This window comes from Enhydra lutris, unplaced genomic scaffold (genome assembly GCF_002288905.1).
Source record: "Enhydra lutris kenyoni isolate GAN:26980312 unplaced genomic scaffold, ASM228890v2 scaffoldscaffold14, whole genome shotgun sequence".
In the NCBI taxonomy this organism is placed as follows: Eukaryota; Metazoa; Chordata; class Mammalia; order Carnivora; family Mustelidae; genus Enhydra; species Enhydra lutris.
Genome location: NW_019154098.1, coordinates 15,590,972 through 15,601,877, shown reverse-complemented (window position 1 = coordinate 15,601,877; position 10,906 = coordinate 15,590,972). Strand labels below are relative to the sequence as shown.

The 10,906-nt window shown below is 55.6% G+C and overlaps 1 protein-coding gene across 1 annotated transcript; it reads left to right on the top strand.

The window, feature by feature from the left end:
- The first annotated feature begins 2,978 nt into the window (after positions 1-2,978).
- LOC111146771 (tribbles pseudokinase 1) lies at positions 2,979-10,532 on the top strand. Its single transcript, XM_022502453.1, has 3 exons — positions 2,979-3,366; positions 5,386-5,678; positions 8,122-10,532. Exons 1-3 carry the CDS (start codon positions 3,007-3,009, stop codon positions 8,585-8,587), a joined length of 1,119 nt encoding a protein of 372 aa, XP_022358161.1. The 5' UTR covers positions 2,979-3,006; the 3' UTR covers positions 8,588-10,532.
- The last annotated feature ends 374 nt before the right edge of the window (positions 10,533-10,906 follow it).

Here is a 10,906-nt window from a genome sequence, read left to right as displayed (position 1 = left end):
CAGCGGCCAGTGCCCGGGGCAGAGAGAAAGGGAAGCAGTAGCAGCTCCCCACCTTCCCATCTCCCTCTAGGCCCACTCACTGGGAAACCAGGCTGGAAGCTAGTGGGTAAGAAAGCATGGAAACGAGTTTGCCAGGGTCAGTGCCAGAGAGCTGTGCAGGGGAGGGTAGGGGATGGCTCAGAGAGCTCTAGGATGGCCCCAGAGACTGGCTGGGGGTAATGGGAAAAGGGCAGATTCAAGGGGAAGTGAGTGCCCAGGAGGGTGGGTGGAGTGAGTGCCGGTGATGCTTTCTCCCAGAAGACAGAGAAGGAAGTGCACCCCTTGGAGGAAGGTGCTGCTGGCTCATGTTGAGTTTGCCTTCCAGGTGCAGATGCCCAGCTGGTAGATCAGTGGCTCTTACATACCCGCACGGAATGAACTGAAAGGAGGAAAACCTCAGGTAGGCTCTGTCCTGGCCACAGGACCAAGGGCAACCTCCTCAGCACGGCACTGGAGCCCTTCACAACTTCTAAAGCTCCCACCACCCTTGCTTGTCTCTGAGCCAACCTTCTTCCCCTGATAGCCGCCATTCATACCACGCCCCTCCCCCAGCAAAGATCCCACAGTCCCACACATCCACCCATGTCAAACACTGCCTTCTAGCTGGCACTCCTCCCTAGTGCTCTTCTCTCCCAAACACACTGTAATCTCTCTCTTGGGTCCCCATGAGTGCTTAAGAGCCTGAAAGCTCCACGGCTCACTAGCTACTCCAATCCAGCAAGGAACTCAAATCGTTGAAGGCTTCTTCTATGAAATGGGGCAACCCCCACCCCCCCAGGCCAGTTGTAAAACCAAAGCGAGGTATTATGTGTAAAATGCTAAGAACAGTGCCTGACACATTATAGACCTCAATTAATGTGAGCAGTTATTCTTTGCATTTCCAATGTCTAATCCCCAGCATCTGGCCCTTAGTAGATGCTTAATTAGTGTTTGTTGAATGAATGGAGATTTAATATGTAAAAGAATTTATTCTTGGGGCTCCACCTTGTTTTAGAGAATTAAGCGTTGAGCAGGAGTGCAGAAGTCGCTCTGAAATAGTTATCTGTGTTGGGTTGTCCAGAGACCCGAAACTGACTTGGTTCTCTCAAGAAAGAAAAACGGCAGATTTTAAATTATTTTCTCATGGAGGTTTCTTGGTGCAGGGTCTGGCACACATTTCATGCTCACCCAAATCACGCTGCACGAATGTACGCACACAACCTGGCAGGGATGTCCGGGTGTAGGCAGTATCACAGTTGGTGGCCACAATGACTTCTACTCCCCTACCCGCCCACCACGGAACCCGGGCTGGCACCGGGGCCCCAGATCCTGCTACGCGTGCGGAGGCTGGGGAGGGGGCAGGAATCTGGCGGCAGCCACGTGGGCCCCTTCCGCCTGTTTCCCACATCCTTTGTTTCCCACCGGCCCCGGCTCAGGAAGCTCTTTCTGCGAGTCACCGCGAAGGGGCGGCCGGGGAGTCTGGAGAAGCTATTTCCGTGCAATCCCGGAGGGCGGCAGGCGCGGGAGGGGCGTGGAGGTGGAGGCAGCGCAGAAGGCCCAGTGTTTGCTTTTATTTCATCCAACAGAAGGTTCTATTTGTGGAAGCGAACAGACGCTGGGGATTAGAGCTAGGAGGGGGAAGGAAAAGGGAAAAAAAAAAAAAAGCCACATCCACTACCACGCATAGGTCTTCCCCGGAACTACCGCGTGGGGGTGAATGACTGATTCTGGAATTCATCACCTTTCCTATCCTCCCTTCCTCCGGCGGCAGCCGGGCCTGGGCGGCGCCCACGGCTCCTATCCGAGGTCTTCAGGCTGGCGGCGGTGGAGGGATCCCTGGGGGGAACGGCGTAACCATCCGGTGGCAGCGAGCAGCTGGGGCCGAGAACCTTGATGCGCGCGCCCGCAGCCCATTGTGCTCGGTGTGAATGAGGAGCGCGCACCAATCACCGGTCGCTTCGCCCCCCCCGTGGCCCCGCCCCTCCCGCCCACTTCCCCGGGACCCTGACGTCACGGGAACTTTTCCTCCGCCCCCTCCCCGGCTGCTAGAGCCGAGTCCCGGGCCTGCGGGAGGGGGCGCGCCGCCTCCTGCCCGTCCCAGCCCGGGGGGCGTGTGCGCGCGTCCCAGCCCGCTCGGGACACACCACCTGCCCCGGAGCGCGCGCAGCCCGGAGCATCCCCAGCCTTCGGGCCACCCCCGTTGCCCCCGCCGACCCAGCTCCACCTCCTCCCCTCCGCCTCCCCCCCTGCCCGGGTCTCCTCCCTCCGCTTCGGTGACTGCTTGCCGGGCGGCAGGGCCAGAGTCGTCGCAGCCACCTCATTGCTCAACCCGGCTTCCCAACTGTTTACACAGCCCGGCCTGTGAGTGTGTGTGTGTATACAGCGTGAGTCACCGAGAGGCGGAGGAGGTGGAGGAAAAGGAGAAGGAGGAGTGCACTGGCCGGGATCGGTGCGGCGCACACACTCACTCACACTCAGTCACTCTCTCCGAGCGCGTCTCGCTCGCTCACACACACGCCGGGAGCCCAGGAGCGCGCAGGATCCCGAGCGCCGCGGAAAAGTTGCTCCAGCTTTCTCTCCGGGACTTCGGGCTTTCGGAAGTGCATTCGCTCCGAGGTTCTGGCGAGCCTGCGGAATCCTGCGCTCGCGGCTCGGGACGTCGGGAACACCACCCGGGACTGTCGGCGGCCTCGACAACAATAGCGGCGGCCGCCTCCGGCCAGGCGCCCCGAGCCCGTGCCCGCGGAGATCCCGGGACTCCAGCCGGCCTCTCCTCTCTCCGAACGCGCGGCCAGCGTGCTTCCCGCGTGCAACGCGAGCGCCCGGGAGCGGCTCCTGCCTCGCCCCCCGTGGGGGCTGAGCCGAGCTCCGTCTGCAAAGTCCATCCCGCCCGCTGGAGTAGGTCTTGGCGCCGGCGCCGAGCCCGCAGCGCCTTCCCGCGCGGATCCCGGGATCTACAAAGCCGGGGCCGCCCCGGCCCGGGACGGGATGCGGGTCGGTCCTGTGCGCTCTGCCATGAGCGGCGCCTCGCAGCCCCGCGGCCCGGCCTTGCTGCTCCCGGCCGCCCGGGGCGCCCCGGCCAAACGCCTGCTGGACGCGGACGATGCGGCGGCCGTGGCGGCCAAGTGCCCGCGCCTCTCCGAGTGCTCGAGTCCCCCGGACTACCTCAGCCCCCCCGGCTCGCCCTGCAGTCCGCAGCCGCCGCCCGCCGCGCCGGGGACTGGCGGCACCTCCGGGAGCGCGGCGGGGCCCAGCCGCATCGCAGACTACCTGCTGCTGCCCCTGGCGGAGCGCGAGCATGTGTCCCGGGCGCTGTGCATCCACACCGGCCGGGAGCTGCGCTGCAAGGTAGGCGCCCGGGGTCGGGACCTGCCGTGGGGCTGCGGGGGCGCGGTGGCCGGCAAAGGTGCTTGGGGTCTCGCTTGCCTGCGCCGGCGCCTGCCACCCGCGGTGACTCGAGCGGGGTGGGTTGCATTTGGACCGGTTCACACCCCTTGGGGGATTGAGGGATTTCGGATGGAGCAGTAGAATGGGGACTCGGCCGGCAAGAGGAAGTGCGGTGTTCAGTGGCTTTATCTCTGTGCTTTGCTTAGCGCCCACTTTAGCGCACGGAGTTCCAAAGAAGTTGTGGAATTGAAATGGATTCCAGGGCCATGCCATTCCCCCCTGCCTCATTTTCCTGGCTCCCCCCGCCCCTTGTCCTGGAAGGACGCCCTGCAGTGGGTGCCTCCTAGGAGCTTGGAGCAGCTGGCAGCTCTCTCCCGGGGCTCCAAGACACCTGGGCTCCGCTGTGGGTGGTGAGGGGGTGGGAAGACCGTGTCAGGCTCGCGGCTTGGGGATTCCGGCTTGAACCCGCGCCGCGATGAGAACCTCGTCCTCCCCAGAGAGCAGGTCTGAGGCGGTCTTCCAGCCAGGGCGGGGGATTTGCCCCGCGCAGAAGTGTTGGGAAGCCGGTACCGGCTAGGAAGCTTCGCTTCCGTTCATGTCTTTATTTGCCGGCCAGCGACTTTCTTTTGAACGTGAGAGATTCCGCTTCGGAGGAGATACAACTCCTGGAGACGGGGTCCTCCGCGTGCTCCTCCAGCGCCTCTAGACGCGGAACATTCCCACAGCCCAGCCTTTGCGAGCCTGACACCCGGCTGCTGCTTTCCAACCGAAGGACAGGGTCACCCCTTGGTTGAAGTCGTTCTTGGGTTGTCCGCAACTCACCTTAACTCCACCCGCGCCCCCCCCCCCCGCTCCCGCCCCGGTCCCGGGCCTGCTGCTGCCACCTTCTGTCCGACCTGAATGAAATTTCAAATGCGCGCTCCAGCCCGGTTTAAGGGCGTGGGGGGGAGGGAGCTTTTCTTCTCCATCGTGGGGCTAAGAGCTGTTTGGGGAGGATATGTGTGTGGGGCGGGGTGGGGGGGGGGCGGCAGAGAGATTTTTCTAGCCGGGGCCAGGGCAGCCAGACCTCCGAGGTGGGGTGGGTCTGGCCATTGTGCAACCCCTTCCAGTTCCTCTGAACAGATAATAGCTGAATCCAGATGGTGACAGCCCATGTGTCACCGTTTCCAGTTGAGTCTAGGATATGAGTAACCGGACCAAACAAAAGGCCCTTAAAGAGACCAGCTAGTTTCTGAGAGGAGATACTACCCATGTCCCTGGTGAAGTTGGGGGTGGGAGCTACCTTCCCAACCATGGGGGAGGGTGGGGGGAGATAAACAAATGTAAAAACCAGGGAGACCATCCCTGGTTTATATGCCTCTGGTGACAATTTTAACTCCAGGCTGCTTACACCTGAGTCAGACTGTAGCAAGTTAAGGCTGTGTTGTCACAGTCTTTCTGCGAGTCATTGGTTCTTCTGACTAATGACATATCTGCATGTTCCCCAGCCCCTGCTTCCACTGCAGAGTCCCCACATTCTGTGCTCTCTGTGCTGAGAGCTTCGGGTCTGCAGCAGGTCATGCATTTTCTACTCCTGGAGATTTGGGGGGGAGGGGGGACCTTATATCTGCTTCTTCCAGCAGCCTGGGCTGCAAACAAGGTCCCCACCGCAGAAGGTGGGGGCTTTAGTAAGCTCTCGCTGGGAAGGGGGGTGATGGCCTCATGAAAGAAGGTAACATATATAGAAGGCAGTTCTTTTAAACCATCCGTTGAGTAACCCCGTGGGTATTTGCTAGCCCAGAGCCCTGGGTGGTGCTGGTTTGGGGTGTCAGAGATAGCTGGGGCTGCATACTGTGGGGCGGCAGAGATAAGGGGGCATCATTGAAGGGAGACTTACTGCCGACCGAAGGCCAAAGATGGAGAGCTGCAGTCCAGCATTCAGGGGGACAGCCTCTGCTTCCCTAGCCTCCTAAATTGGGGGGGGTCACCTTCTCTCTGCAGGTGTTTCCCATTAAACACTACCAGGACAAAATCAGGCCTTACATCCAGCTGCCGTCACACAGGAACATCACCGGCATTGTGGAAGTGATCCTTGGGGAAACCAAGGCCTATGTGTTCTTTGAGAAGGACTTTGGGGACATGCACTCCTATGTGCGCAGCCGGAAGAGGCTGCGGGAAGAGGAGGCTGCCCGGCTCTTCAAGCAGATCGTTTCCGCTGTTGCCCACTGCCACCAGTCGGCCATCGTGCTTGGGGACCTGAAACTTAGGAAATTCGTCTTCTCCACGGAGGAGAGGTGAGCAGCCTCCGCAGCTCCTCATCCGGCCTTTTGGGGCAGGTTGCGGGGTTAGGTGCAGAGTGTTGGTTCACACCAAAGCCGAGGGCTCAGTTGTCCCAGAATTAGTATTTAGAAGTCCTCTCCCAAGGAACCACGGCCAAGGATGGTTTATTCTGCATTCTGGTGGATGTGGCCCGGGGACACCTCGGTGCTTCTTTCTGTGGGATGTCACATGAGGACAGGAGGCCTGCCCCACTTCTACTCCAAGATCAAGTTTATTCCCCATTGTGGTCAGAAAGGTCAGTTCTTCTGGGGATACAAATGGCCAACCCGTCCTTCACAACATTGACGCCTAAAGGAAGGTCTCAAATTCTTGCTTATGCCAAGTGGGGTTTTTTTTTTTGTTTTTTTTGTTTTTTTTGTTTTTTTGTACCTAGGAAGTATCACAGAACTAAACTGTTGTATTTGCACTCTTCCGCCCTCCTTCTTTGTACCATATGCCCGTTCCACTTCCGGCTGGCCCCCAGTACTTTCTTCACATTCCCTGGTGACTTTTTAGACCTCTTGTTTGGATACATCTTCAGAAAATAGCCACATTGAATAATACATGGATGTTGGCTCGAATTGGTTGGCTAAATATAGATCATGACTTCCCTCATAGAGGACAGGATGAGCTTGATAAAAGAATAATGAGACATTGAGATTCCGAGTTGAGGTTTCAGGCAAGGGAATTCAGGAAGCTGCAGGAAGTAAACCTTACCTGATTTTAAGAGGTGGGCCACATCCCTTACGGGAAGACTAAGAACAATACACTTTGTAGAATTGTGGAGGGCGGTGCATTATTTTGTTGCGGTTTTTCACGCGGGGCTGCCCCGACCTGTGCGCTTTTACCCCTGCCTCCGCATCAAAGGAAAGAGTACAGGGTTAAGTTGCCATAAAGCAGAGCTTTCTATCAGACCTTGCAATACGTATTGGAACACGAACCGATTAGCAAAGAAAAGCAAAGCGTTTGCAATGGAGAAGTTTCCAATTCCTGAAACATGCTCCTTTGATATGTTGATGTATTTTCTGAAACATGCCTTACACACCTCCTTACTAGCTTTTGAAATCCGCGTTGCACAGGCGCATGTCATGTGCACGGAGTTTGGCAACCCGAGGGTTAAGCAATGGCAGGCTGACGCTATTCGTGTAACCAGCACAGGTGCAGGGTTTTAGTACTACAGCAGCCAATCAGGGGCAGACAGTGTGGGTTGAGTCATATTTTCCGTTTACAGAACCAATGGGTATTTTACATAACGACGGGGAGGTCAGGCTGAGGACATACTGAAGTTAGCACATGTATACTACACTCCAGGGAACAGGAAGGCAGGAAGAAAAAAAAACAACCAGACCTTTGAGAGGAAAAGAAATTGACCCATTAGCCAGTACCAAATGTTTGCATTTGACTTCACAACCAGTGGCTTACTGAAACAGGGCTATTTCAGAGAAGAAGGAAGGAGCACGGTCTGCTACCAGATGATAGAGGCTCCCCACGTGCCTCTGGGCTTTGGGGGAATCCGTGAACCGTGGGTGGCTCGGTCTGAGTAAGGAGGCACCAGCCGCTTCAGATGACAGCCTTTGCCTAAAGATATTTTTTCAGACCTTAGCGGTTACCTGAACCAATCAGCTCCCAACGTGGAAGGAAGAGGGTCAGGTGTTGATGGGCTCTCCGTGTGTACACATGTTCATAGGCCCTGCATCTCTGAAATCCATCAGCCACTTCCGTTTGCTCCTATAACCTCTTGGTCCAGGCTCATGCAATTAAACACCCCAATAAGTGTAATTAACATTCCCGGTGCCTTGCCCATCACAGTTACCCCGGCCTGGGCCCAGGTGGACGGGGTTCCCTCTGCGTGTCTGTGTCAGCGTGCGCAAGAGTGCTGACAATGTGAGCATAATACCAGTGACTTGGGGCCCCATGTCCTGTAGTGCAGAGTGTGGGCCTGGGTAGCCCACAGGGGCATGATAAGCATGAGATGGGCCTGTAGGATGCTCAGCTCCCCGCCCCCCTCCCGCCGCCCCCACTGAAGAAGTAGGATATACTATTCTTCCCTGATAGCTTTGTAAAAAATGTCAGCATTCCCCTAAGACAAGTTCCCACTTCTGCAATGTGAACTTTGTAAATTGTGTAACCCTATTAGGATATCTCTTCTAAGCTCTAGCATAATGAATAGTGTTTGGGGCTTTGCATCATACCCTCCGCCCCAGGCTCTCTCTCGATACTTTGCAAATGTTTATTGCAGTTCGTATTGGTTTGTGAAATCCTGAGTCCTGGGAGGTCGCAGGGCACTGCTTACTGGATGAAGGGGTAAATGGCATTCCCCGGGCCTTTGCTTTTAGTGCCTGTGGGTGCTGTTACAGAGAACGCTCTGTTTTTCATAGCAGCTGATCTGGAAGTAATAGCCCGTTTCCTCTCCTGCAGAAGCCAGCTCAGACTGGAAAGTCTAGAAGACACACACATCATCAAGGGGGAGGACGACGCTCTGTCAGACAAACATGGCTGCCCGGCCTACGTGAGCCCTGAGATTCTGAACACCACAGGGACCTACTCCGGAAAGGCGGCTGACGTTTGGAGCCTCGGGGTGATGCTCTACACCCTCTTGGTGGGCCGCTACCCCTTCCATGACTCAGATCCCAGTGCCCTCTTCTCCAAAATCCGCCGTGGACAGTTCTGCATTCCTGACCACATCTCCCCCAAAGCTCGGTGCCTCATCCGCAGCCTCCTGCGGCGGGAGCCCTCTGAGAGACTCACTGCTCCCGAGATCTTACTCCATCCCTGGTTCGAGTCTGTCTTGCAACCTGGCTACGTCGACCCAGAAATAGGAACTTCAGACCAGATTGTTCCAGAGTACCAAGAGGACAGTGACATTAGTTCCTTCTTCTGCTAATCCCCAAACCTCAGAAACCTCATAATTCTCACACTTGGCATTTCCATTTCTAAAGATGGACAGGCCTTGCGGCGCGCTGCCAGCCAGATACGTGACGGCGTGAAGATTGTAGCTGCTGACCTCAACGTGGCGCCCTCTTCGTTGTGATGAGTGACTGGACGGGTCTGAGCCACGCACGCGCCGGTCGCCTGCCCTGCAAGGTCATTGCCCTTCTCGGCGGTCCCTCGCCAACTGCCGCGCGCTGTCAGACGCGGGGAGGTTCTGCAGCTGCAGAGGCACGAAGAGTGTGGATATCTTACAGCAGCACCTGGTCAGGTGGAAGGAACTGGAACATTTTAAAGGGAGAGGAAATAAGTCTCACGGTGGCATTTTGGGGCAATAACCGTATTTCAACGGGGTGACCAATCATCTGGGCCAATAAACCTGCCATCTTTGAACTTGTCTTTGGGAGCTACCTAGCTTCTCTACTGGAAAGTTCTTTTTTGGGTTTGGGTTCACACACACCCTTTCTTCACACTCACACTTACCGGTGACCCTGCTCCTTTGTGGGAGCAGACTGTTTGAGGAGCGTAGGAGCCTGTCTGCACCACCAAGCCAGACTCTCTCCTCCGTTTCCTGCCAAGACCTCATTTGCACTAATGCCTTCTTTCTGACCTTGAAATGTCCCCTTCTTTGCTAGAAAAGCACTTACCAGCTAACCGTGGAGAAGCATCACAAAAGATTCGAACTCCCGGCTATTTCAGAACTCTGAGCTCAGACCGAGAGACTGCAGATTTGTAAGGTCATCTTGAGCCCTTGGAAACCGGTAGCTTTGTTGGTTCCCCTCAAACGTGTCAGCCTTTAGCCTTTGTTCCCAAGACCATCTCAGGGTGGAGCATTTTGTCCAGGAGAAGAAAGATAAGGGGAGGCTCTCCTCACCTCTCCCAAGAGCAGAAGCTAAACCTCTTCGTGCTTTAGAGAAAGTGAATTTTGGATCGGCTTTTGATGATGCTCGGACCCACCTCCAGGACTGTACTTTAACCCTTCATGGATACGGTCCGCCTCTGGCATTGTGCGTGCGTTTGCAGTTTTGCATGACGGGTTGTTCATATTTTAAATTTGGTGTGGTTTACGAATCCGTCTCTGTAATCAGCACCTAGAGCGAAATGGCCCCAAATCTTTAAAGTCGGAAGAGCCTTTAAAAGTATCTCGTCTGACTTTCTTTCCTCTTTCTGTCACCTCCCAAGGCAGAAATTCCCCCCCAACCCCCGCCCCACCCTTGCCCTCCCTTCAGCTTCCTTCAGGTGGGAAGCCGGCCTCTGTTTGAATGCTTCCAGAGATGGGAGCTCACTACCTACAGAAGCTTAGAGCTTAACAGAGAAAACTGCAACTCGCATTAAAAAAAGCAGAACACACGAAATATCAGTAAATGTCTCAGTGGTTAAACGGGTAAACCAAACATACTGTATTCTGAGAAAATGGCACAAAACCAGGCAGTCATTTTTAAGGGCTACGCCTAGGCAAACACCTAACCTGCATTGTGAGAATGCTGTGTATACCTCACGTACTGTGTACTTTGTATGTATATATATTTTGCCTTTTATACCTTCGGTCCGATATGTTTTGTTGTTCCGGCTCCGAGGCTTGTTTTGTTGTCTGCGTCTGTCTGAATTACCTGCGTGTCTAAAACCACGTGAAATGTGAATGATTATCGGCAATATTACCTTGACAGAATCATGGGACTCGGAGAAGAGGGAGGACAGAGGCCTCTGTCGGACTAACGTGCTCGTGGTTTTTCGACGGTTGTATCTGTGATACGTTACTCGGCTGGGGACCCCGGGCTGGCCGGGGCTTCTGCCGGGAAAGCTCGAAACACTAGATCCTTCCTGTACATGTGTATATATGTGAACGGTGAGACGGCCGTTTCTGACTTGTAGAGAAATTTTAATAAACCTGGTTTCGTAAATAGGGGCATGCATTCCTTTTGAGTCTGGTCTACCTTCCGCCGTGTGCAGCTGTGCTGGGGATGGGAAGGTCTCTGGCCGCGGGCTCTGGAATATCACTGGGGAAACGCACACGACGCGTGACCTTTGGTGGAGCAGAACCCATTCACTTTTTCCATTGAAGTGGGCAAATTCATTTTGATGGGTGAAGCCAGTTTCGTAAAATCAGGTGGGTGAGGGCTGTGGTTGGTGCAGAGCCGAGAAACATTTGAAGAGGAGCCATGGAACAATCCCTGTGGCTTTTGGTCTTTTTTAGGTCTGGGAGCCTTGAGAATTTAATGAAAGCTGTGGCGGGGGAGGAAAAGTGGACACAGGCAGATCCAACAGAATTCTGTTA